A 27993-nucleotide genomic window follows, 5' to 3' on the forward strand; every position below is an offset into this window, starting at 1 on the left:
TTAAAGGCACATTTAAATGATATTGAATGACAATTGAGTTCATGGACACATGATTCCATACAGCGCTTACATTCATGGCAAAAAAAGCTGCATTATGATGGTACATTTCAAAACATAAACTCAGTTAAGACTAAAGTGATTAAGTGTGCCATAACAAGTGCGGAACAGGAAGATGCATCCAATTACTGTAATTTACAAGGCAGTAATTCAAGCCCCAAATATATTTCCACTTACTGTGGGAAGACAGTACAGATTACGAGTAAAATGAGAGACAGCAAATTGATAGGGAGCCAGGAAACTGGTGTCATCCTGAAAATAACAGATAGCATCTGCTGTAAGTCACAGGGGCTCTAACTTTACTACTTAATTTTACCCCATATTAATAGCAAGTGTCCAGGCTGGATTGAATTCTCGTTGTCCAAGAAATAACCAAGAGCCACTTTGTTGATATGTTGCAAAACATAAGACTCAAATACTGACATTACACAACAGATAAGTGTAGTTCTTTGTTCAGTAGCAGGTAGAATAAAGTCCACTCACGTTTCTTCTCTTGCTGTTTAGTCATCTAATTCATGCTAATTATCTCTATTCATTCAGCTCATCATTATGTTTCACATTGTGATGTTTAATAATTAATCAAATGCATTTGAAAATTAATTTACCATTTCTGTGTCTGATTGACATGTTTTTCTCTTCTGTGCAGCAGGGTATTACAGGAATAACCTCAAATATTCTGAGCCACTAACTAAAGTGAGTATGCAAAGGTATTTTGCAGAAAACTCTGATCTGCATTTTCCCTTGCCTGTATTAAGAATATACCATTGCTAATATCATGTTCAATCAAAAAAAAAAAAGAAAAAAAAAAGGACATGGAGAAGGAGAAGGCAAATTTGAAAAAAGAAATGCTCCCCGCCCAGGTTGATTTGTTGTTTTGCTCGTAGCAATTGCAGTAGATTTAATGCATTAATTATGGTAGTAAAAAAAAAAATCACCAGGAGAACAACTTCTGCCTTTTCCAGTTGTCCATGTCATTTCTCCCCCAAAATAACACTTATCTGGTAAAAGGGAAGAATGGAGGTGTGCAGCTTCAAGTGGGCAGTTACAGCACCCTAGTTTCGAACTAATAGTCCCTTTTTATAGGCAAACAGCCCTGCAGCAGCCACGGAGCTGAAAAAAGCAGTAGATCCAAGCAGACACAGCAGTCCTGATGCAGATGGCAAGTTTCTTTCCCAAAAGCTGGTAGTAAATGGTCGGGCCGGGACATCCTAGAAGAGAGGTCAGTTCTTATTAGCACAGGGACTCCCTCACTGTGTAAAGTGTCTCCCGCTATATTGCACTTATCATAAGATTTAACTGGTCTCCAGATAAGGTGGGGGGAAGGTTACAAAACATGTAATTTCTGCTGTGTCATAAGGCCACATTAGAGAGAAGGTAGAGGCACTAACAGAAACTACCTATGACTGGTTATGAAGTTCAGTATATTAGACTTAAAACAATGGCCTGGGCAGAATTAGACCAATTTTCTAATTTTTTCCAGTCTTCCTGGCTACAAGATCATTGTACCTATATCTGGTCATCCATCTCTTAGGCAGTTGTAATAATATTCCGTGGCAGAATTGAACAAGTGAATGCCATCAAAGTGTGAGCTAAGCAAAAAGTTCCAGTAGTCATTTGGATAGGGATTGAATCTTGACTATTCAAGATGCAATTATTCAAATATTCAACTATTCAACTAGGTTCAACTATCACTCTGATGTCAATTAGAAAGTAAAACTTACCTTTGACTCTGGCTCAGGCATCCAAATTTCATTCTTTGAGATCTTCCCCATATTGTATAATATCTAAAACAGAAATCATCACATGCAGAAAAAATAAAAACAACACTGAAAAAATAGAGCAAGCCAGAGCAAGTGACACTGAGTAAAAATATAACTATGATTAGCTGATAGGGTGCTGAACTAGTAAATATATAGATTTGTCTGTTCCTATCAACAAAAGAAGGAGGAGGCAGCTGTGACAGTTCATGTGAAAATACAGTAGCAAGTCATCAAAAGATCATGGGCCTAACCACTGCTTTAAGGATAAAAGGACAGTTCCAGTGTCATTCCAGTGTCACTACCTGCTGGTAAAAAGTAGGGCTTCACACAGAAATTCACATGAACTGCTGATTTTCTAGATGATTATTTTAAACCACTTCTTAGTAGAAGTAAAAATGCTTTTCCATGTGTCAGGCTGAGAGATATTGAAGTGAGGTTACTGCCATGGACTCATGAGGCAAATTTTACTAGCAGTGCTACTGCATGAACCAAAACTAAGCAGGGAACAGAAGAGACACATGTCTGGTGCTTTTAAAGGTTAGGATTTTGAAGCTCTCTCTTGGCTGTTTGAGTAGTACAAAGTTTCGTAAGGGCCTTTTTGACAATAAACTGATTGTAACAATCATAAAGGGGCAAATTAATGTCTCCAGAAGAGGCAGATAAGAATTTTTGTAACTAGTACTTGTGGGCACAGAGAAAAGAAAAGAGAAATTAGGTACCTCGAAACAGAACACGTAATGAGGCTTGCAAGGGGGATAAGTCATTCTGCCAAATGGAAGCGAAGGGCTGATTTTCAATTAAATAACAACTCTGACTCTTCCATACAGAAGCTATAACAACAATGTATACCCTTTAATGCTGCTTTTTTACTCCCTCTAGACTGTTGTAAAGGGATTTTACTGTGACTGGGAATCTAGCCCAATGTGTGTCATTCTGAGGAGATTTAGACATCATCAGAGGGGCCTATTATGCCGAGCTAACTGTATTCTTTTGTAAAAGGATAGAAACAGAAGGGATAGACAGAAAGTAAGATCAATGCTCAGATTTCCACACTGCTGCACAGAAAACAATGGCAAGCATTTGTAATTACTTAAACTACTTATAAAGCATACTGTGATTAATCTGACAGAAATGGTGAAAGTATGTTTACCAGGTTGAAGGGCTTCTTCCATAGGCAGCAAGCACACTGTGTGAACTTCATTTTTAATCTCTAGCGCAGCATACCGTGCAACGTCATATTTTGGGCTTCACTTTATTAAACAATAAACTAAATTAAGTTTGTGGTGGTTTTTTTGCTTCTTTGTTTGAAAAAGCGCTTTGGTTCACATTGTTTTCTGGGATTCTTCTGGGATCTGCTGAGTAGCTGCATGCAGATCTCTATACATTTTAACAGAGGTGATCAAAGCTAATCAAAGGTGTGTACCTCTCTAGCTGCTCTCTCTCCTGCCTGTACTGCTCCTTCCATGTATCCGCTCCACTGGGTGGCTGTCTCTGTGCCAGCAAAGTAGATCCTGTCGATGGGCTGGCGAATGATCCTTCAAAACAAATGCAGAATGTCAGACAAGTAATAGGAAGACAGTGATCCTTCTAAAAGCAACACGTTGGCTGTGAGAGTGCTCCTAACTTAATTGCTCTGCAATTCCTGCAAACCCGTGCTGGTAAGCAAAACACAATATGCTGTCTCCACAGGACAGCCCACTTGCTGCTTTTAAACACAAAACTCTAGTATTAGATCTGAGAGACAAAAAATCCAAGGCACGAACCAGTGCACCCTGCTCTCATGCGAAGTAATATGAGTCTTATTTTAGTATTGGGACAAGGGACAGCCTCCAGCTGACAGATTTATGTCCTCTACATGGCAGCTTTGCTGTTATTCTGCCATTACAGTGGTAAGTGAATGTTTTTGCAGCGACAGGTCACTAACACCAGCTTCTATTTGGAAATTCAACTGGACTGGCTGCTTGCCAAGGGGTACAGCTGCTGAACGCCTCTGCATCCAGAATGGAGAGCTGCTTTCTCCCATTAAGACTCCATCAGCTGTACAAAGCTGTACAGACACCCCAGTCAACCCAGCCATTGCCAAAGAGCCTCCTTTCCCACAGAAGGACATGCCTTCTCTCATGGCTCTCATCTAACCCCAGATGAGGGCTTTCTTATCTGCCTGATGGCAGCTTCTGCAGCTCACAGGCTTCACCCATTACTTCCCAAGCATTCAGATAAATGTGAGAGAAGGCTCTTCCTCAACTGCAACCTTGGCTCAGACTCAGGTCAAACTCCACAAGGGACAGTCAGTTTGAGGAAGATATGCTAATGTGATCACTGATGTGATACATGATTTGTCTAATTGCTAGTTGTGGATATGCGATTTGTCTGGTTGTTCCCAACAGGTTCTGAAAATGTTCTCTTCACCAGCTCTTGAGTGATATATCTAGCATTAATTAGTATTATCTAATATGTTCCCTTAGGAACACAGCAGTTCTGCATGGGATGGGCATGCGAGGCTTTGGGAAGAGAGAATAAGTTTTCACATAACAGTTTTATGTATTCCCCTGGTGATATGAAAGAATGGGCTTTCCAGATAATGGTGCTGCACCTGCAAAGTCAATGGAGAGTCTCTCACTGTATAACATGTATCCCCTCACGGCTTTAGAGAGCAATAACAGATCTAGTGTAAATACTGCACAGCAGCAAATACCATAAACAATCTAGGAGAGAAAAGATTCATATTTCAGGTGCTTCCCCTTGGGACCGTGCTTTGTTTCCAAAAAAAAAAAAAAAAAAAAAAGAAAAAGAAAAAGAAAAAAAACCACAAGAGAAATTGTGCTCTTACTAAGGCCAACAGCAAGATCCTTAATCTGGGGATGAGGAAAATAGAAAAGGGTTCTGGAGTTCTCCCAAATAGTACACATCCTATATCATTGTATCATTGCATAAAGCATTGTAACAAGAACTAAGAAATGTAAACTAAAAAGAAAAGCATTCTCTGTTTTACCTTCCGTAAGAGTACATTATGCCTGGTGGGAAGTAGGCTGTATAACAACCGCCTGAATATTGTTCCATGTTCCAGTTCTTTTCTTCATAATGCACTGGCTGCAAGTAGCAAACATAAGAGGGTGAAGAGGTTCAGAGAAAATAAAAAGCTAATAAAAGCTTTCTCTTGGAAGAAGGAAAAAATAGAGAAAAGATGCTTGTTAAAGGAGTATCATCTCATCTGGTTAGTGCTATCTATCACGGCAAAACAAATCTTTGCATTTTACAAAAGCACTGCCTTCTCATGGGGAAATGACAGGACAAATTAAACCATTAAGCCTTCACTTTTCTTGTACAGAGTGAGGCTGCTAGCTTTTCTCTTCCTGCAATTCCCTCCCCTTGGGAGCAGAGATTGCAAGGTACAACCTACAATTTTAGGTATCTATTTTAGGCATTGAAAATTTTGTCTTCACACTACCAGAGCAAAAGACAACACTACAACACAGGTGAAAACAGACATTCATTTCTTACATGTAAAGCCTCTTCCATTCCTAGCGCCTTGGCATATGCCTCACAGATTTTCTTCTTCCTGTGCAAAGATCAAAGTAAAATCAAGAATAAATAAGGTGGAAAAGAAATATCAGCTGTTGCTCTTATCTTAAAAAAATCGTATATATGCTGCAATATGCTGCAAAGTTGGATTTTGTTTTGTTTATCATTTTTTAATGACTTAATGACTTAAAACATCTTAATCTATGTTTTTAAAAGCTGATGCCTAAATGCAACATCCAAAATTGACCCTGGAAATGGGAAATGCAGGCCAACGTTGACAATGAGGTCTAAAAATATATATTGTGCAACCATCTTAGGATAATGAGTCATTTCATTCTCATGTTCACTAGTGGAAGATCAGAATTGAGCAGATATAAACCAGTGAAACTTCTACAGATTTCCTATAACTGAAAACAGAATAGGAGCTGTAAAGTATTACACACATTCCTAAACAGAACTACTAGATGTGCAGCAAAATTACATTTAGAAATTAGTGTTCATTCGTTTCAGAGATTAAAGTTGAAGCCACATTGTAGCGAACATGGAAGTTTAAGTTCTATCATCTAGTCTGAATGCAAAGGACATCCCAAAACATGTATGTGAGTGCTCCCTTCGTCTATGAGGGATGTGAACTCTTACCTTTCTTCCTTACTGAGATGTGCCAGTCTAACAGCCTTTCTGCTAAGGATGAAGCTGAAGAGAAAAATACAGCGTATAAATATCACATAGTCTCAGAGCCACAGCTGACTTGCAATCTCTTTTTTGTAACTACTCTCAAAACAAGTGGGCGCACCATGTGCTAGCATGCCAGCACACAGCCAGATTGACTTTTCTTCATCATACTTCATAATTTACATTTCACATAGATGAAAAGGACTATATGAATCACAGTTCATGGATTTCAAACTGAACCACATGTCCCTTTGCAGCTATCATCTTTTCAGCATTTTGAACCAAGACATTGAGGCAATCACAGCCCCAGATGCATCTCCCCTTCACATTCCCACAGACGTTGATGGCCTCACCCCAGGCCTTCCTATTGCTTCCCAAGTAGCCTCTTGGCTACTACACATGTCACTGCAGTTCAGGTGAGCAGGACAGGGACTGCAGAACAAGGTCTGCGCTGCAATGATGGCAAAAGGAGACACTGGGCAGAGGACACCCTGGAGAGGTGACTTGAAGGAAAAGCTGTTTTGTTTGCAAGGAGCATGCACTGAGGGCCAGCTGGCGCTGAACACCTGTGAAGGTTACAGCTCTCTCATGGGCTTTCAAGGCTGCCAGAACTCACCTCATTCTGCTGCCAGTGGAACAGGCTCTATGTCCCCATTGACTCAGGAAAGCAAAAGTGAACTTATATCAGGCAGTCAATGAACTATTCTGTGCTGCGTCACTCTTTATATCTAAGTCTTTCCCAAAAGAACAAGAAACAGTGCAGGCTTTTGGAGCACCGAATTTTCTTGAATTCTCACAAGCAGGTGACCATACCACTGTCCATAACATTTTTTTTTTCTGTGTTAATAAGCAATGGGAGCCTGAAGCTCTAATTGGCATTACACAGGGTCACAGATCAGTCCTTCGAGAAATGGGATTAATATTTATTCATTTTGATTTAGGTTGAAAGAAACAGATATGGACAGGGGCCTGGAACATCTGCCCTATGAGCAAAGGCTGAGGGAGCTGGGCCTGTTCAGCCTGGAGAAGAGGAGGCTGAGGGGGGACCTGATCAGTGTCTATAAATACCTCAAGGGAGGCAGTGAGGAGGAGGGGGCGGCCTCTTTTCAGTGGTGGCCAGCGATAGGACTAGAGGAAACGGCCACAAGCTGAGGCACCAAAAGTCCCACAGGAACTTAAGGAAACACTTCTTGACAGTGAGGGTGCCAGAGCCCTGGCACAGGCTGCCCAGAGAGGTTGTGGAGTCTCCTTCCCTGGAGATCTTTAAAACCCGCTTGGACGCAGCCCTGTGCCATGTGCTGTAGGTGACCCTGCGTGAGCAGGGGGGTTGGACTCGATGACCGCTAAAGGTCCCTTCCCATCTGAAGGATTCTATGATTAGTTCATTTCACCTCAGTCGAGCTATCCATAGGATGAAATAGTTTGAATTCCTTCACCCTTTTAGGAAGCTGTATATCCCCACAAGAAGAAAGCAAGAAATTTCACTGCCATTCGTAGGGAAGGCCTGTTGATCTCAGTTCATGAAATTTCTTAAGCTTCAAATATGACCATAAATATGCAAAATACACTCGAAGTGACAGGCTGTCTCTGTCAAACCTTTCTGACAGGTTCACCTTAGATTAAAGTTGAAACATTCATAAAAATTGTTTGTTCATATTGGTTTCACATCATTTTTGCGGCCAAAGTGCTATTACGTATATTTCCATCCAAACTACAAGTCTTCTACAGAGAAGATTTTTCTTCTTCAAAATCTTTTTTTTTTCCTCTGCTGAATGGCTATTGACTACATTAACCATAAGCTGACATTCTTCGTCTCTCTTCAGGTCAATGGGGAAAAGAAGGAAAAAAGTACTTGAACAGCAGCATTTTCATTTAGGCCTAGACCCAAAATAGAAGCAGATCATAGACTCACAAAACTAAGGAAGGGATTTGTTTCTAAATGTACTCCGCAGCAAAACACTAGCTGAGTGCTTAAAATGAACTACAGCTCAATTCAACAATTCTTTTCCAATAATCTTCTTTATCTTGTGGCAGAAACTTCACATAAATCTATAGGGACTAGAAAGACATAGAGGGTTTTACAAGTGCTCTCCTTGATGCATGAGGATGCTATGGGAGCAGCACTATCCACAAGATTTGACCACTTCCCCTCTTCTTCCTCCCCTATCTTTTATACAAAACAACATATACATCTGTAAGACGTGTAAAGAATAGAAGCTCCTAACCCCATAATGGCAGGGAAAGACCCATCAGGTTTGGTGTCATCCATGGTTATTCCAATTGGAGATCCTTCATCCTCAATGAAAAGGCCACCACAATAACCTATTGGGAGAAAAAAAAAAAAAAAAAAAAAAAAAAAAAGTAACTGTCAGACTTCGTAATGATCATTGTCAACTATTATGCGCAGAGAAAATTATCAATAGGACATGACAAAGGTAATTCCTTTTTCACTGATTATACCTACAAAATCTAAAGAAAACCTCCCTGTAACACAGTGCCTCACCCTCACTCTTCCCTCAGACTCTATGAATTTTTGCACACAGACGTTATAATGGAATTTAAATGTGACTTTTCTTGGTTAGCAAGGAATTTATGTGACATTGCAATTCCATTTGGCTTTCTATTATTGGGTGCAAGAAACATTAAAAATAAATTAATCTAGCAAGAACTATGATGTGTTCTTTCCATGAGTAGCTTGGCCAAAACAACAAAAGCAACAGCAAAACCCAATGTAATTACCTCTGGTCACTGTGGGCTCAGATTTAAACCCTGTATTGATTTTGAAGAGAATAAGACTAACAAAAATGGTGTTCAGTAACAATAATGCACCAGAAATACAGGCCATCTAATTCAGTATCATATCTCTGACCGATACCATTTACATGTTCCAGATGAACATGCAAAAAAACCACCCCAAAACTGTATAGATACCAATATATTAGCCTTCCCACTTTTTATCTAATTCCAGTCAGTGTCTGCAATACTCAGATTCATAGTCCTTCTAGTAAAAAGAAGCCTTTCTTATCCAAGGTAGCTATCAAAATAATATAGGTAATGGTAACTTATTTTTCCATCATTCCTTAACAGTTGAAACCAATGTGATGTTGCAGTATATGGGAAAAAAACATCTTCAGTTAAGCAAAAGCTAATCTACTTTTTCCATTCCTTTCCAGTCCTCTGAGATATCAAGCCTGTAGATCAGAGGATTAGAAACATTGAAAAGTCTTTCCTGTACTTCAAGCTCTCCTTGTGTTCTGCTACAAATTCTCCTTGGCTGCCCTCACTCTATGCCTGGCAGGGAGATGTGCTTTGCTCCTGCAGGGTCACTGTTTCCGTGCATTACAGGTAATATTGCCTTCTGCAAGGAATGCTTCCTCAGCTAGCATCTCTGAGATTCAGGATCCCATCTGTGTCTAGGCTCTGCTTTGCACAAATGGTAAATATTTAAGCTTAGAAAAAGAGCTTTTTCTTTACATTTTTCTGTGAGTTTAATTTTGGACATTTGCATATTTAAGCCTGTTTGGTTTTCTTCCTTGATGGACAACAGAGCTTTAAAATTACCCTAGCACCAAGTCCTCCCAAGTCCTTCAAGTTCCCCACATACCCTTCCTGTCCCAGAAGGCTTCTCTGTAGTACATCATGCATTTTATGACAGAGCCCATGGGCAGGCGCTGAATTAGCTGATTTCTCTTTGGTGGCAGTTCTGGTTTGAAATGAATCTTCGTGGTCAGGATAGGGGGGATAGCACTGATCACATACTTGCACTGAAATGTAAAACACAATCAGTACACACAAGGTGCTACCTCTCACTCAGGTGGCCCACTATGCCATATTTGGAACACTCTCTTTCTAGTTGTTGATAACTTCCCCACATGTGGGGGATTTCATATACAGATACCAAAAGAAAACATCATTTTAGAAAAAGAAGTCAGGACAAAAATATGTTGTTTTGTGATTAGATGATTCTTGATGATTTTTTGGACGCAACAGTAACAGGGGTGAAATTTATCTGGAGACAGGTGGCGGAAATGAGAAAGGAAACATATCTTAACACAGAGACAAAAGTGCATTTTAATATCATCAAGAATATATGACCCAATTTTGTCCAAGTATTAAGCTGTTAGAAAAACAAAATTATGTTTGTGGGAAACAACTTCAATTGTGATAGCTAACACCTGTGGTGATTCCAGATTTCCTAAAGGACCTATGGGATGCATGAAGCACGTGACTGGAGTGACAAAGGATGTTGTGCTTCAGACATCAAGGTGACATTGCACCTCTATACATATCAGGGCTTTCAGCTGCTGTCATGCTGGTGGGATCAGGCACGGCAGCAGAGAGCAGGGAGCATCTCTCTTCTAACTTTGCTGCTGCTCAGCAGGACGGAAGGGGAAACTTTCTGATTTAAAAATCCTTGGGGTGGGCAGAGTCTAGTCTAGTTAAGACTCCTTAACCTGCCCTCTGTTTCAAACAACCCTTTCCCTTTCTGTTAGTTTTCTCAGAAAGTCTTTCAAAGGCTGCCATCAGTGAACAGAGGGTCTTACAGACCCGACCTGCTTGTCCTGCACAAATCTGACACTCCTCCATGGCAGGCTCCGTCCTGCACACACAAAGGAAGTGCCATCCTGTATATAATATTATGTGTAATCATGTACTGAAAGGTTATTTCACAACGTAGCTCCACAAAGGAGGCTGAACTCTTGCCTCTCCTAACTTCTGACAACTAGACCTTGCCATCTTACTAATATCATTTGAAATGCTGTCTTTCTCTTCTGCAAACCGCAATCTTGCATAAGAACAGGAACATTTCTGTATTTCAAATGACCTTGATGAGGAACTAAAATGTAAAATTACATAACAACCGAAACAACTAAGACAGAAGAGACAGACTAATGACAGAAATCAATTAGGAAAACACTGAGATGCAAATCTATAAAGCAGGCTTCACAGGCTGTCAGGATACTTTGAGAAATAGACACACACAAATGGACACCCCTGATTACATCTGGCTAACAGCTTCATTTATGCACTAAATGCATGCTCTACTTTGATCAAATTACCTCATATATCTCGTGGTTTAGTGTCTCCACAATGACGTTATCACCTGTCTGATCAATACTGACCACAGGACTCTCCAGTTTGACTCTGCCTTTGAGGCGTTCCTTTATCTTCTCCGATATCTGACCAGAACCCCCAATAAATTTCCTCTCCTACAAGCAGAAAAACAAACAAACAAAATTCAGTGGCATTAATCACAATTAACTTGAGTATAACTTCTGCTCTTAAGCACATCCAGGCCAAATCTGCAGGTTCTAAGGATGCACTAAGTTGCCTAGAATTTCAAGAGAGGTAAGTCAGAAGTCTGAGCACCAGCAAAGATTTTTATTCAAATTACTTCTGCAATGGCTTGTTTAATTTGCTGTCTTAAAGACTTAGAGACTCAAGAAGACTACAGAACAAAAAAAAATCTCATTCAGATATTTTGGCTAGCATAAACAGCCCACTTTATAAAACAGAAATTTTGACTGTTTTCTCTATCTCTGTGCTCCCAAAACATGCATATGTGACAAAGATACCAGTTTGCTTCTGTACAGCTGCGCCTGCAAATGCCTAGAAGCAAGGCAGATTTTTAACTGAATCTAACCACAAATGCAGCAAGCAATAAGCTTAATCTGTCCCTAGGAAGTCACAAAGATATTGTTGTCTGGAAAAAGTACTTTTGATGACATATATTTCTTTGCGATGTCTAGGCAGGAGCCTGCACTGGAAGCACTAATCCTTTTTCATCTATCAGCTACCAGCATTATACTAGGCAGCTCAGTTCCACATATAATATTTTGGTATGGCAGGGAGGAAAACAGGCAGGGAACAACAAAACCTAGTGTTAAGGGACTGAAATGGCTGCCTGAAGATATGGTATAAGCCTTGTCATCACTGGTAAGTCAGAAATGCTTATCAGGTTGCTCAACTGGTTTTTCTTTCTTTTTTTTTTTTTTTTTAATCAGGGTGATAAAAGAGGGAAAAAGGCTAGAAACCATGATGACTTGTCAGATCCTGGCACAACGAAAAGGAAATCTCCTGCCCTTGTCAGTCTAGCCCTCTGCTCTCTTCTTGTTCAGCTACCAATATTTTGGCCCTCATTTTATTTCCAATTCCAGCTGGCACTGGGTGGGAAGTGGGGCTGGGAGGCCCCTGAAGAAGAGGCCTCTTGGGTCTCACTCCCATCCCAGTGCACTTTTGTCCTTCCTAGCACGTGCTTGTCTATCCTTACCCTAAAGGACTATGTGGGCCACCAGCTGCCTGCCCTGGCCAAGCTCATTAAATATCCTACCTTGTAAGCTGTCTCAAGAAGCAAGGGCCTTTTGCTGTCGACTTCCAACTGCCATCTTTAAAGGCAATAGGAGGCAATAGCACAAAGGCAAATATTCTAAAATCAAACGTTTTTCTGGTGGGCACAGCACTCCCATGCTCTGAAAGGAGATGATGCCAGGCATCACAGCAATCCTAAAATCTCTGCTTTTTCATGCTCTGGAATTTGCTATTCTGTTTAAAGAGCATTTACGTTTTTAAGCCATTGCATATTATATTACACTAGTATTTCAGTTTGAATTATGCTTGCTTTGTACTTCTAAACACAGGCAGACATGGTAAGTAACCCTTAGAAAACGAAGTGGAATATATTGAAAAAAACAAAAAGCAACAAAACAGAGACAGAATAACTGTGCTAAAGGAAAATGTAGTAAAAATGTAGAAAAAAAAAAGGAATTAATTAAAAAGTCCCAACTTACTCCAAAGATTAGCTAATAATATCCCTCACTGTACAGCACTGGCCAAGAGGGCTGTTTATCCCCATGGAACATAGATGCCTTCGGTGTCACAAAAAACTTGTGTTTTGTCTTCCTTTCATTAATTTCAGAGATTTGACACATACAACAACTTTCCACTTGCAACTTACAGTTTCAAGAGAGGAAAAATATTTGACATTTATGTACCTGGCCCCCATTGGTCACAGAGAATATCCTGGCTGTGCCCCCACACTGTCTCACATACCACAGGAACCAGAGAGCAGAGACTTCATGAGGCTCAGAAGTGACATTGACATTCACAAACAAGGTGGCAAATTCTTTAGCAGCTCTGCATGAAGCACAGGGACAGAAACAGTTAGTGAGTAAATACGACTTTCTGATTGCTTTCATTAATATTTCTTCATTATTTTTGAAAAGGGATGCTATTCCAAAATTAGGACAGTAGAAATGATTTTACTCTGTCTTATCTTTCTAGCCTATAGCTGGATCATTTCAGTGAGTTTGTATCAGCAGCCCCCCTCTTTGCCAAAGCATTTACCCTAGTTAGTATGAAATTCCACTGATTTTACCTCAGTTATTGCCTTAAATAGTTTTCCAGCTGTATTATTTTCATCAAAATAAATATATTTTTCTCAACAGGTGAATGCATTTGGTAACCAGCTAAGGAAACTCTGTGCTTTTCTCTTCCATGACGAGCTCATCAGAAACATCACTTCCAAGTGTTGATTGGTCCTGATGGACTCAACTAGACATGTTTCCAAAGACATTCCTAGTCTCCCATCTAACACTGCTGCACAGCACTGCTGTAAAGCCAAAAATCAGATGTGGTCAGTAAGCCATGGAAACCAAGTTGGCAGTCATCACCATAAATAAAAAGAGAAGGCCAGTTGTCTACTGAAGTATTTCCTCTGAACAGAAACATTATTAACACCACTTGCTTCATTTGCACGACAGATTACTTAAAAAAAAAAAAAAAAAGATCATTTAGCTAAGATAGCCAAAGTAGTCAGCCAAAGGTCTTTGAGATAAAGTTTAATAAAACAAAATTAATTTATAATAAACTGCTAAAGGAAGCAACTTAAGCAACTTTACAAGTTACCTGAGCTGAAATATGTAACTTATAAACTTTTATAACCTCCTTTCCTTGGGAATGAAGTACAAGTGCCCATTAGCAAGAAGATGGAAATGTTTTGCATGCAAGAACCTTCTCTAACAAGCTGAAAGCATGGAGACACTAAGCAATGGTAGCAAGCTTCAGGGCTCAGAAATGGAATGTGAGTGTCCAGGATCAGTAGGTTTTCATTCACGACACATGACAAATGTACTTTTATAATCTTTATCCAGGTTACACTGAAAACAGAGGGAAAGAGACATTCTAGTAACAGAAGTTAATTGGAGCTGAACAGCAACTCAAAAGATCAAATTTCCTCTCAGAGAACTACAGTTTTTAACTATGTTTAGGAAAGCTTGGTTTAGGTCGAAGATGTAAAATGCCCTTCTGATAAGTTTTTGAATGTGTCTCAGTATAGCATGTCCATCAAACCTGGAGTGCCACAAAACAATCCACAGTGGAAGCAGTTTTGCAGAGCAGCATGTTGCAACACAGATCACTATAAACACAGTTCTGCTTGTCATCACTGTCTTACTCACTAAGGGCAACAGTAAAAACTGGAAGAGGAAGAGCCAATTACAACAGAAAGGGTAGTTCAAAGTGACTGTGTTTGTAGAGAAATGGCTCATAAAATTCATTGTAAAGAAAACCGCATTGCAACAGTGAGCAAGAGAAGACTCAGATGGCTATAGCTCGTATCACACAGACCTGGAGCAGGATTCGAGCCAGAGTAATTTCAGATGGAAATTTTGGTCAGGAAGTTTCAGGCGCAACGCTAAACCATGGTCAGAATGAAAGGCAAACAAAACACCGCCCAACAAATAAAAGGTGCTGGATGCAAGGAAGGGTGGTATGTTGGAATAGCACAGGGGACCAGCACAGAAAGAGGAGATAAAAGTGCTAGTAAGAGTATACTTTTGTTTACCTTATAAAGAGAAAAAAAATATTTCCAGTTGTTGGCACTCAATATTCCACACTGTAGGTTAAAAATAAAAACAAAAAAATTCACTCCTCAAATGACATCTCCCCAAAAGTGTGATCTTTTATACACAGAAAAAAAAAATGCAGGCTGGGTCTGTTGCTCACAAAGAAGGATGAACTACTGGATGACGTAAAGAGCAAGGGCAACTTCTGTTGAAAATGCCCTGGACTTCACAAGAGCAGCTTTTACCCCTCTCTGAAACCTCCTTGGTATGCTCCCATAAGAAACTGCCCTGGAGGACAAAGCAGCTCAGGAGAGCAGGCTCCCCTTTGAGGGCAGACTTCTCAGAGCACAATAACAGCCCATTGGAAGGTGCAGACAGCCAAGCAAGCATGGAAGACCAACATGGGTGAACATGGGCACCTGACTGAGTTCAGGCTCAAGAATGTCCACAGAAAGTGGAAACAGGGCCAGGCTACCTAGGAGGAAGACACAGACATTGCTTGAGTATGCAGGAGTGCAGTCGGGAAAGCCAATGGACTTGGAGCTGACACTATCCAGGGAGTCAAAAGGCAACAACAGAAGTTGCCTCAGCTGCCTTCACTGCCTTGCTTCCCTCAAAGCGTTTCAGAAACCCAGCAGCCTCTACTGCTGAAATGAGAAGCAGCAAAGGAGCATTTATGGAGTTTTCAGAGCCAAAGGCCGCTCACTCGGGTCTTGTGCTGCCCCTACTAATTGAACGACCACTGGAAAATAGCTGCCCTTTGACAAAGTGTACTGCTCTTTGATCTGTTGGCTTCATTTTCCTGATCCATGATAAACAAAACACAAGTTGATGGGTAAAAGCAGTCACATATTAAAATCACATATATATATTCAGGAGATTGCATAGCCAAGAGTCAGGGGACATCATTCCTCAACTCTCCTTCCAGTCTGCTATGTGGCCTGGGAAACACCCTGAGTTCTTTCTGCCTTCATTTCTGTGTATAGAAATGGTCTTTATTCATACATCTAGCTTTATTTCTAAAGTGTTGCTTTTTCTACAAAGAAAGACACATTCTCACACTGAGTTAACTGAAATCCTGTGAGAAGGGTAGCAGCTGTCTCTCTCACAGGGATCTGCATGCTGATACAAACTCGAGGCTTCCTCAGCATCTTTAATCATACCTGCTACACGCAGTGTGTACTAGCTTATCCTTCACAGGTCTCCACCCAGTTCTTAATAATGGTCCATCACTGCAACCAGTCTCATCTCAAATGTCTTCTACTCCCTCACTGCCCAAATGTATCTGCTGCCCATCGTAAGTTATGGGCTTTTTGTGAGAGAAACAATATATTTCTCTTGTATTTATATAGCATCTAACACTGCAGGGTTCTGGTCTGTGAGGGAAACACAAAGGCACTAAGACTAGAAAAAACAATAGATGATAATAAAGCCTAGCCAATAAAGTCACAAACAACTACTCTTTTATCCTTTGTGGTTAACACTGCCTCAGACACTTAAAAATGTTTGAAAAGACTTGGCTGAGACAGCTAATCTGTATTTAAAACTATGCTCATTTATATCTCATCTTTTCCAAATGCTCTCTGCAGAACTCATGCTGAAATGGTAACTTCACTGAAGACCACACTAATTTTTCCACTCCTTCCAAGACTTCAGGTCACACTGTGATAGCCCTCAGCCATTCTACAATGACTTTCTACAAACTTTTAGTAATTTCTACTTATTTTTGAATCTGCATTTTTTTTTCAGTTCCCTTTTTCCTCTACTTTCAAAAGCTATTGTTTTACTCCCTCCACAGCACTGAATAAAAAGGAATTATTGCTTACCTTGCCCTTCATAGGATATCACGTGTTAGGGTAGTGTCATACGTGGCACTTACGACACCACAAAATTTTTAATACATTCTTTATATCGTCCACGTTGTTTCTGTTTCTCTTCCTACCACTGTTTATCCTATACACTGCCTTGCCTTAATTAATACCTTGTCCATACTGAAATACATTTCATCAGCTTTAAGCATTTCTAACTTTTCAGACTTGTTCTGCTTTTTGTAGTCTCCAGGTTTTTGGTGGCCCTCCTGCCAATTGATGCTTAGCCCATGAGAGAGTTGATCACAGATTCAATCACATCCCATCTGAAGTCAGTGGGAACATGAACAGACTCTCAGTAAGTTTCATGTAGCTGTGTCCCAGAATTTGCTAGGACACAATATCATTCTAAGGCCAGATTTCAAAGTGAATAAAGAGTTTAGTACTTGGTCCAGCACGTCTTATTTATCAGCTGTTCCATGGTCATTTTGTCCCATTCTTCAGCATGTGGAGCATCCCATGGTGCTTCAAGTGGAATCTACAGAGGCAAAACATTGAAGAAATTATTTAGTACTTTATCATCGACTACTTGGTCATAGATAATTTGTAGCAATTGTCTAATAATTTGTAGCAATTTGTTTCTTGGTTTCTCTTACAAGCTGGGTGAAAAATTCTCTCTGCAGTCTTAAATTCATGGAGCAAAAACTGCTGGATAATATTACGGGATTTTTAGACAGTTAAAGGCTTAATAGTAATGCATTGCATGCAGGTACCATGATGCATGAAGACACCAAAGTATATTTGATCTCTTTCAAAATATATATTATTTGAGAAAAAATAGGCATAGTATACACAAACCTGATTCTATAAAAGCACATATACCTGACCAACTTAATTTACTGCAATACAGCTACTTATACTTGCAGGTTATTGTAAGGTAGGGCGTCTTATTTGCAAGCAACATTATAGGGCACGTGATAGACATTTCAAGGATAACATGACTCTCCAGGGGCTGCTTTTTATACACAGGAAGCTTTGCTTGAATTCTCAAAGCATGCACTATTTGGGAACTTTAGAAATAAAACTACTCTGAAGCCAAGCTGGAGCCCAGCTCAAACAATTATAGAAAAAGAATTATCATTGCCCTAATAGGCTTTCATAGAGGGAAAGCTCTGGTTTCCCACGCTCCTGGACTGGTTTTGCCACGCATGAGAAAGTAGAGGTATCGAGATTCAACATCATTTTTTTACATCTCTTATACACTTCCGGATTTTTTTGTATCCTCACTAATATTTCTGGGTAAAATAGATGTCTTTTCTGATGTGTGTTTCTACACCTTTATACTAAAGAAACAACAACAAATACTGCCAGACCCCTCTCCAGAGTTTACTCATGATGTCACCAGTACTGTAAGAAATAGATGCAGTTTATATATATACAGCTCACCTCTTTTCCCATATTATCCATGGTTCTCCAGAAGTTATTGTAATCTAGATAAACTAAAGGATTCCATGTTGGAGGAGAAATACCCATGAATTTGTGTGACCGTCCCTAAAATATACATAAGAATATAAATGAATGCAACACAACAGAGCATATCTACATCATTCCAGAATACACAATTTCCAGATTCGTCATATAGTTGCTGTCTGTCCCAAAAGATCTAAAATTAATTTTAAGTATTTTTTAATATACATACAAATAATCAAGAGAACATATGAAACTAAGTATAAGGAAAAAAAGGTAGTGGGCTGATATTAAGAAGAATAATAATTCTTTTTTTCTTGCCCTAATGGTAGACATCTGTACAACCAAGTAGGTTATACAAACAACCTACACAAGGCACCTCTGCTATGAAAAGTAAATATTTTTACAATGTCTTGAAAATAAAATGTCTTCTTTTTCCAAAAACACTTTTCTTCCTGCAGGAAAAAAAATGCTATACACTTGCAAAAACATAATCAGTACTTACAACGTATATTGTTGAACTGCAACAGGAATAAAGACTGTTTCAGATAATCCTGTGATAGAATGATAAGTGAAGTAATCTAATAACAGCTGGCTCTTTGTGATAACTTTAATCTGAAAGAGTGATAACTTTAATTTGAAAGAGGACTGGATGAACAGACAACATTTTCTCTTACTATATTGCTTTGAACCTTCTTCCATGCAAATCAATGGCAAATCTCTCATCACGACTCTTCAGTGTTTGCTGTTCTGGGTGTGACAAAAGTACATGTGGCAGGGTGCAGCAAACGTGTTGAACCATGGCAGGTACAAGCTGTGGAGTTAGGCTGCATGCAATGCACTGTTCGGTGCTATGCATACCATGCCATCCATTGCATTTGGCAAAAGAAGAGTCACAGTCTAAGGAAGAGGTTGTGGTATTGCAAATGCCTGAGATATGGATGTAGGGATAGGCACATATAATTTAGGGGCCAACTATGTCATTCCTACACTGAATTTGTCAGTCTTCCCCTCTGACCAACACGCATGCATGTGCAAATAAATATTTCAGATATTTTGTTGAATATGTTTTTGCAGAGATCAGAAGAAAAAAGAAAAAAGCTGTAAGATAAAATTTGAAGAGTATATTGAACTTTCAGACTTGGCAAAAGCAATAAAACACGCAAGCCCCAAATTCTGGGCAACTTCTGCCATCCCTATAGCAGGTACAGCAGAGGAGAGAAAAGGCAGTTGAAAGACCATTATGGTAGAGAATCTTCCATACGGCAAACATGCAGTTCCTCTCTCTGGGGAGTCACCCCTAATTTCAGAGGACAGCTGGAGACCCAGGTCCATGCTGCATGGTCAGGGGAGTGCACGATGCCTTCCCCCTCTCACCATTTTCAGTAAGGGTAGCAGCAAACTACCCTTGCGTTTAGTTAAGTCTACAATCTGTGCTACTGGATCCAACAAAACAGAAGATCACTCTCAGCATTCAATTCAGCTTGAGAACCAAGTGACTGGAAGAATTTTGCTTTTGCTTTCTGAATCTTCTTTTCAAGAAGTCACTGGCCACTAGCCACCAAGCTGATTCCAGAATTGGTTGGCTACCTCTGGATTTTTGGATACATAATCTTAATCTTCTGTACTTTATCTCTTCATCTCATTTTATCTCTCCTCATTTTCATTTTGTTTTAGAAATTATCTTGGAGGAGACTGTATATGTTTGGGGTAAGGGGATGAAGGTGCTCCACCCTTCTCCAGGTGCATTTTCATGTGCAAAACACACTGCTGCATGGCAATAAGAGAAAAACCTGTTAGGAATTTCCAGCAAGGAAATCTGCCACACAGCACTGTCCATTCCTTTTCCTTTAGCAACATGTCACACTGTTCTCATTGGTAGTTTGGAGCAATAGCTGTTCAGCCACAGAAGAGAGAATTTTAAAAAGTATGCAAATTCATATTCTGCGCTCCACAGCTCCTATTTTCACAGGCTGATGCTCCTATTTTCACAAGCTGATGCTTTATCAAACAGGAAAATCCCTATTGGAAGCATTAATCTATTGCTAATAGTTTTCTTCTTATTGTATAACTGTTTTGCAAAACGATCACCCCATACAGCTACTACTAGACTTTTTACTTCTGTCCTAAATGCAGGTGCTATCAAGGTACCTATCTTGATGTGCTTTAAAATTAACAACCATGCCTTTAGACAGAGACGAGGGGCAATACTGTTGGGCCATCTAAACAGATGCAGGTAAGTTATTACTGAGGTTTTGTGATGCCCATATTGCAAGGACAAAGATAAAAGATAAATCTTCAGTTCAAGAGCAGCACTGAACTTCCTGAAGATTTTTACTGTTCATTTAGACCTTTTTTTTCCCCACATAACTAGCTAATATAGTAACTGCACTTGCATTGCAGATGTGTAACTTGTACACACACCTCACACCCTTGACTTACTTTACTCAAGAAAAACAACTGCTTATTCAAAAGAAATAAAGAGTAATTCCTTCTAAGGTGATTTTGTAAAGTTGCCCTCATTTCCTATCCATCTTGGTTTCAGTCAAATCTACTCTTATTGAATAGCCTGATAAAAGTGCCTGTCAGTAACTCTATTACAGCGTATGCACGTTCCTGACTCCCAGTCTTGATTCTAATGTGTTAAGGTTCAGAATCCAAATAATTCAGGTTCCTGCAGATAGAGTGATTGGTGAGACAGAGAGAACCTGCCCACAATCTGGCTAGTTAACATTTTACTGCAAGTTTCCCATCAGTATACTAGCTCTTGAGTTTTAAAAACCATGACCACAGACTCTTCTGAGGACTGATGAAGAAGTTTTATGGTATCACCAGCTGGTATAATATGTGTCACTTTGGAGATTCACTTCTCTGCTGTTTTAAAATGAATATATACACCTCTATTATTGATCTGAAAATATCATTATCTCCATATCCTCAGTCAATGGTACAGCCTAGAAGACCAATGGGAACACATGTTTCATTCTGTCAGAACTGTGAAACAACAAGAGATAATACAGTTCAGAGTTGGATTACTTGCTATTCTCTAAGGTTAAAAACAAACAAACAAAATTTTAGCAAGATTGGACACCATGGTAGGAAAAGTTGGGAAAAAAAAACACAATGAAGCCACAAAGCTCTGAGAAGATTGAGGGAGACTGAGGCTGATCTTAGAGAGTCTGAAGTGGTTCACACATGTTCTAGCTCTTTGCACAAGGGGTCCCAGATGAAGAAAGCTCAGTTCTTAGAAATTCCGAATGGAGAACTTCCTATCACTCATCAGAAGGCAAAAGATTTAAGTAGTCTCGGCCACATCATTTTTTTAACCATTCTACACATATCTGTCCAAGCCAGGGGATGAATGACTTGGGGATAGTATCACAGAATCGGAGAATGGTTATTCATTTCTTTTCAATAGTGGCTTCCTACTAAGCAGACAATCTCAGACTGCCTTTTTCACATAGAGGCTCCCTGCAGCAGGCAAGATCTTGCAGTACTCCATTTTTAAACAAGTTTATAGTGTTCTGGCTAGACTATTTTGAGAACTGCTGTTTTCTTAAGTGAAAGGCAAATAATCTGCTGGTCTTGTTCCCATGCTAACATAAGACTGCTGGACTGACCCACAGCGTTTATCTTTTTCATTTCCTAGGGTGTTGAATGCTATCCTGCAGACCTCCGATTGGAATCCTGCTGCCCATTTGGATTAATTGCTCCACACAGACCCAAAGGAAATAATAACCTCAAGCACTGCAGCTCGGAGGTTAGGAAGAGCACCTCTGAGACCCGGCATTTGCAAGGTCTGTCTTTTCCCCACACAAGACTGTGCTCTGGATTGTAGCTGCAGCTACAGGAATTGAGTCTCTTCTGTTTCAACTAAAGCAGATGTGGCACCATTGTGAGTTTGAAGGCGGGCATGAGGAACAGATTTCCCAGCCTTGAGAAAGGCAAAGCTGGCTGCTGTCCATCAGGAAGCACCGGAGGAGCTGTCATTGACCCTGAGTGCAGGGAGTGCTTCTGCCTTTGAATCTTGCACTACACACACAGCCAGCACAGCAGCTCCTTAACGTGTGAGCCCTCCTTCAGCACCCGTCCGCTCAGTAATTAACCTTGCAACCCTTGGTCTTTCTGCAGTTCTTGGGTCTGAATTGCAGATTTACAGCAATTTGCACGACTTAATCACAGATTTACCTGCTGCACGTTAATCTCTTAATCTCAAAACCAGGTGAAGGAAAGAGTCTTCTGTCAATATGGAAGTGAAAACAGAGCACAGTGTGACCTTCAAGGAGCTCCATAAAATTAAAAAGCTATCTTAACCTTCTGGAGAGCGGAACTCTAGCAACCCTGATTCTTCTCACTCCTGAAATACGCTTTCTGAATTACAGGACAGTAGCCATAAAGCAAGCTGTCTGGAAAGAAACTCCAGTGGCTTGTGATAAAGCTGCAGGTTGAAGGTGAACGTTTAGAATGATGGGATATGGACAAATCTCTGATTCTTAAAAAAAGGAAGTCCACATGTTACCATGCTAGCTAACGGGAAAGAGTGAACAAAAATATAAAATGATAAACAGTAGCATACATACCAAGCTTTTCAAATAAACTGTGACTAGAAAGGAAACCTGCCTACACAAAGCAACACGATTTTTCAAGCATACAGTATGTAACAAATTCCACACACACATGGGAAAAAAATCCTTTCTGAGCAGCAGCTCAGGGGATTTCCACTTTCCCTTGCCTGCTTCCTCTTTTATAATAAACCATTTCCTCACTTCTGTCTAATTTGGTCCTAGCTGTACCCTGGAAACCTTCAGAAAGAAGAGCAAAATTTAACTTACTAGTATGCTAAACAAGAGACCAAAAATGTCTTCATTTGAGGATGCTGAGGATTACGTATGGAGAAAAAACTGTCACACAAAACTGAAAGCTGTGTTTCACTGTTCCTCAGAAAACGCTCACTCTTCTCTCTGAGAACAACGCTGCTGCTTTGCAAACTGCAGGGATCCACCCCTGGGAACAGGGCCTCTGACCCTGGCTACATGCTCTCTGAGAGCCACTAACGGAGGGAAATAGCAGATGTGACACAAGAAGAGAAGCTCTCAGCAATACTTTTCCAACCTGAAAGTCAGCAGCTGTCCCACATCTGACAGTCTGTTAGTCCAGCCCATCTGTCTCCCAGATGAATGTTTAAGTTCTGGATCTTTTAATATCAAATCATGTCTTTGCAAACACGTTTTCTATTATCTAGAAAATACTACTGTTATTTGGGTTCCAGAAGTATCTTTCATGAATATAAAAGATGTCTCTCCTCTCTCTATAGACAGAACGCAGATCTCTGCTGGACAACTCCTCATTGAAGCGTCCAAACAGTAAGGAGGAGGTAAAGTGTACAAGCCACAAGATCACTGAGCTCCCACCATCACCTTAGCCAATTCCCACTACTAGTCTGTTTTCACCTGGTCTTATGCAGACATGGGAGATAAGAAAATTCAGCAGCAACAGGTCCTTAAAACACTGTGACTACACAAGCTCTCAAGGAAGAAGAAAGGAGAAAAGTGGTGAAAAACCTTAGAAAGGAGGAACGAGACCCACTGGAGAACTATTATTATTTATTCAGTGTTTAAGTGTCCACACTTGGAGATCCTAATGTCCCTTTGCTGTCAGCCTGTTTCAACAACTAAGCCTCTCTTGGAGGCCATGGTTAGCTGAATAGCTTTTAATTCTGCCTCTTGCCTAGGAATATGCTTTCACCTCAAAGAACACCAGAAAAATTGCATAGTCGTTAGCATGGACATGAATAATGTAATATGTGACCAAAAAAAAAAAAAAAGAGAGAGAGAGAGAGAGAGAAAAAAATGCATATTTAGTGTCAAAATGGATTAAGGACTCAAATTCATGTAACCCATTAAAGCTTTTTATTTAAAACACTGATGATAAGTGCCTTTTAAGAAGCTAAGAGATACATGTCTGAGGTTAAATTAAACAGAGTGGGCCAAACATTCAGCTGGTACAAATCAGCCCAGCTCCCTTGCTGTAGGACTACACTTATTTCACTCCAGGCGGTGCAATTTATTTTTTAAGCACTATGGAGTGACTATGCAATTATTTAAAATATGACTCTTTTGTGAACACAGTATGAAACTAGCCAATATGGAGAAGTTAGAGTACCAGGTTCTAAAACTTCCCAGCATGAATGCATTGCTCTAATTCTAGGAGGAATCTAAAGTAAGTAATAAAAATGACAACAGCTAAGTAACCACAATATAGCCTTTCCTGTTGTCTATCAAGCACATCAGTACTGACCCTTGCAGACTTCAAGCCCTGTTCAGATAAAGAATGCTAAGTACCAAAACTAAAGGGTATAAAAAAATAGACTTCTGAAAGTAAGGTATTAGAAAGGACAAAAGTTATTTTTTAAAACAGAAATTCTTTAAGCAGGTTAAAAAAAAAGATTTTTAGAATATGGAGATGAACACTTGCACCTAATTTCTATGGATCTGAGGTCTATCTCTGCCTTTCTTTTCCCAGTCCTTCTCTCTCCACAAATGCACACAATATACCAGGGTCCCCATATAGAAGGGGGTAAGTTACAGAGTGATAACTACAAATTCTGCTTATTATTTTCTTTCCTTGCAGAGATGCTGGTACTAACTAGATAATCTTTTGCTTTAAGAAGTTTGCCCGATCAGGTTTCCACTTTACTGACCTCTACAAGAAAAGAACTGCAGCATCTCAGCTACTCTGCACAGTCTGGGAGTGGGAAGACCTGAAGATAAAGGTGGTGGCCTAAAGAACTAACACATGGGTCAGAAAATGGCTCTGAAGATAGGCTTCATTTCAGATCACTTTCATGCTAGTTACTTACTCAAAAGCAGCAGCTATCTAAAACTCCCTCTGCTGCACATCTCACACTCAAAGCTTAGAATGAGCCTTGGGAGATGGTTGTTTCTCATCACTAACTATAGAGAGAATCTAAATGAGTCTCAGATTAGATGTCCAACTTCCACACATCCAGTTTTAAGTGAAATGAATTCTGTTCTAAGGGAGTGGGAGGGATTTTAGTAGGCTTGAAAGAAAGCAAGTTACGATATTGGGAGAATTTGTTATACTATTGTCCTATAAAGATTATGTTGTTCAACATTGTGTTATCTAATAGTATCATATCTCTGGATGCAAATCATATTTTAAATGCCATGTCTTGCGCTAAGCAAGGGTTTGTATTTAAGAACTAGATTTGCCCTTAATTTCAAGAAGAAAATTGTATTATTCCTGACCAACTTCCATTTTTTTCTATGGTGTAGCCTGGGGAGGAGAAAGGAGGGGCAGCACTGAGCAATCAAAGGTCTCTTAGATTACTGTTTGCTCAGTGATAAGGCCAGCTTCCTGAATGCAAACTGGCGCTTGCACAAAAGCAGGAAGCTTAGACAATTGATCATCTATCACACTCGAAGGCCAGGGCTTTTCATGAAGGTGGACAAGAAAAGGAAAAAAAGTCCTTAAGTGCTACTATTTTACTGAGATAGGGACAGTACTACAATGTAAAGTACTGCCAAAGAGGTAGGTCTTTGGGGTTGCTTTCTTCTGGTTACTTGGTTTGGAAAGGCATCATGTTCTATTTTTTCTTCTTAGTTAATGGACTTCATAACAGAGATGCAACAGAGGAATGCAAAACAAAAACAAGAACACATCTGTGCCACTAAACAGCAATGATTCACATGCTTCTGAGTGGCATTTTGAAGGTTAGGAAAGCAGGACTGGAAAGAGTGGTTATCCTGTCACCCTAAGAATTATGCACAGGATATGGTTAAAAAAAAAAAAAAAGAAAAAACAGGTGCCAAACGTGGCCCCAGTTTTTAACTGCCATCACTCTGATTGTGTGTACTTTTTATGAACTAAAACAAGAATTATTGGTCCAACTGCTGATATTTTTCTGCAGAACAGAAAAATAACACATCAAACAAATACATACTATTTAGATGATTACTAAAAATGAAGTTTAAATGGAACCCTTTTAATGACTACCAGTAATTTCCAAAGTTCAATGTTACTTTTAGGTATCTGAATATGAAAAATGTAGTACCTACCTTCCTATAATGAATGGCATAGCCTGCTACATTTACTTTATATGTCTCGACACCCAGCTCTTTTGCCAGTCGAAGAATTCGGTTTTGGGTGGGTCCTACATATGATCCACCAACATCTACATAATTAACTTTCTCATTCTGTCAAAAGAAAGAAAAAAATGAATCAGAAGCTTTGTGGGAAACCCCTCAATATAAATATCTAGAATTAAAAAGAATTATTGCATACTACCACTGCAACTACATGTACATGAGACAAGGTACATTGGCTTACTTACTTAAGAGCGTGCAATTTTGAACCCTGTAAGGACTGAGACCATGTTGTCTTCACTCCATCACACAGTTTAACTCTTGTTTAAGCTTCACTACAAAAAATGGCTATTTATTTACACAAAGAACATATGAATATGAAGAAACATCCAGCTAAACCCATCCTTCTGTTGAAAGTTTGACAGTACTTTTTCAGAACTCGTGTTACTTTTCTTGTCATCACAGAACTTGAACTAACCCTAGCACTAAGGCTCATCTTCTCCTTCTGTGTAGGCACCTGCTTAGACTTAATGCTATCGATGCTGAGCACTGCACAGGTAGTATTGGGACAGAATAATCTTCTTTGGCTGCAGCCCAGCGCGTTCTGGCCGGGAGCCTCCAGCTGAGCCTGCCAGCCAAGTCGCTCCGTGCACCACTCAGAGCAGCACCGCACGCTCTTGGGAACACAGCAAAAAAATTCACACACTCTTAGGAGCAGGCTGATGTCCCAGGACTGTAATTCTTTTCAGCATTGTTTATAGTGAGCATTTTAGGCTAGGCATTTTCAGTATCGCGGAGAGAGGTTATTTATGTTTCATGTTTCATGTATAATGGGTTCTGCTAAAACTCCGCAGTTTAGCTCTAGTTCCCAAGCAATGGCCTTTGACAAAATTTAGCTCTCCCCTATGTTTAGAGTGAGAAACAGAGATAATGCCTGTATTGCATTACCTTGCAGCTCTGGTATTTCATTGGGTTTTTGCTTTTCAACAGCAAACAAGTTGCAGTCTATTTTTAGAAGCAGGAATGTTATTTCAGATAATTTTAAGCTGTGTTAAAATGCATGTCTGAGCCATAACGATGTTTGACCCTACCAAGGCTGTTTCCTGTAAGGTTTTTAGCTATCATGTCTGTTACAGTGTGGGATGGGGATGAGAGGCTATACGCTTTCAGATTCAGGGTCTCAGATTCTCTCTGTTAACGTTAAAGGACCAAAAGATCCTGCTGCATACAAACAGTATGGACTAAGTGGGCAGTTCTGTTGCCTTAATGCAGGTGTATAACAACACTTTGGACAACCTAAGTTATCCAAGACTTCTATGCAGGGCTGGCAAATCCGACACAGGACCCACAGAAGATCTGCAGTTGCCTGGAAAGGCTGCTGGAGGCCAGGCAGTCTATCCTGGCAGCTGGATCCTGCCTTGCATCTCTCAGGGTGACTTCCAGACTGGTTTTACAGTGGCTGTTGTTGGGAGGCACACTGGCATATAATTAAATGGAACCCATCCAAATAGAGCGCTATTATTTCATAGAAATGAACTTGAGAACTTGAGAACTTGAGACATATGTGCTCTTCAGGAACTCTACTCCCTCACTGCTCATTCTCTTATCATGCCCACCACAACACTGCAGACCAGTATGACAGAGATTCAGGCATCTCATGAAGCACTTACCTTAATAGTAAATGTCCTTCCTCCAACTCTGTCCCGGGCCTCAAGGACCACCACGTTAACTCCAGATTCAGACAGCAATTTGGCTGCTG

The 27993-nt window shown here is 40.0% G+C and overlaps 1 protein-coding gene across 1 annotated transcript; it reads right to left on the reverse strand.

Annotated features, from left to right (window-relative positions):
* Positions 1 to 872: 872 nt before the first annotated feature.
* LOC112951345 (amine oxidase [flavin-containing] A-like) lies at positions 873 to 27993 on the reverse strand. Its single transcript, XM_026044008.1, has 14 exons — positions 27905 to 27993; positions 26208 to 26345; positions 18109 to 18213; positions 17109 to 17200; positions 13004 to 13145; positions 11072 to 11221; positions 9616 to 9775; positions 8237 to 8333; positions 5979 to 6032; positions 5319 to 5376; positions 4810 to 4907; positions 3241 to 3352; positions 1779 to 1841; positions 873 to 1265 (listed from the first exon to the last, which is right to left on the reverse strand). Exons 3-14 carry the CDS (start codon positions 18193 to 18195, stop codon positions 1110 to 1112), a joined length of 1269 nt encoding a protein of 422 aa, XP_025899793.1. The 5' UTR covers positions 18196 to 18213; positions 26208 to 26345; positions 27905 to 27993; the 3' UTR covers positions 873 to 1109.

This window comes from Nothoprocta perdicaria, unplaced genomic scaffold (genome assembly GCF_003342845.1).
Source record: "Nothoprocta perdicaria isolate Ctin4 unplaced genomic scaffold, notPer1 scaffold_346, whole genome shotgun sequence".
NCBI classification, from domain to species: domain Eukaryota; kingdom Metazoa; phylum Chordata; class Aves; order Tinamiformes; family Tinamidae; genus Nothoprocta; species Nothoprocta perdicaria.

Coding starts and splice junctions, on each gene's coding strand:
- LOC112951345 (XM_026044008.1), bottom strand. CDS start 18,195: ATGGGTATTTCTCCTCCAACATGGAATCCTTTAGTTTATCTAGATTAC. Junction 13,146..17,108: donor AATAAGACGTGCTGGACCAA/GTACTAAACTCT, acceptor TGCTTCATGCAG/AGCTGCTAAAGAATTTGCCA. Junction 1,842..3,240: donor GAGAGAGAGCAGCTAGAGAG/GTACACACCTTT, acceptor TTTCTGTTTTAG/ATATTATACAATATGGGGAA.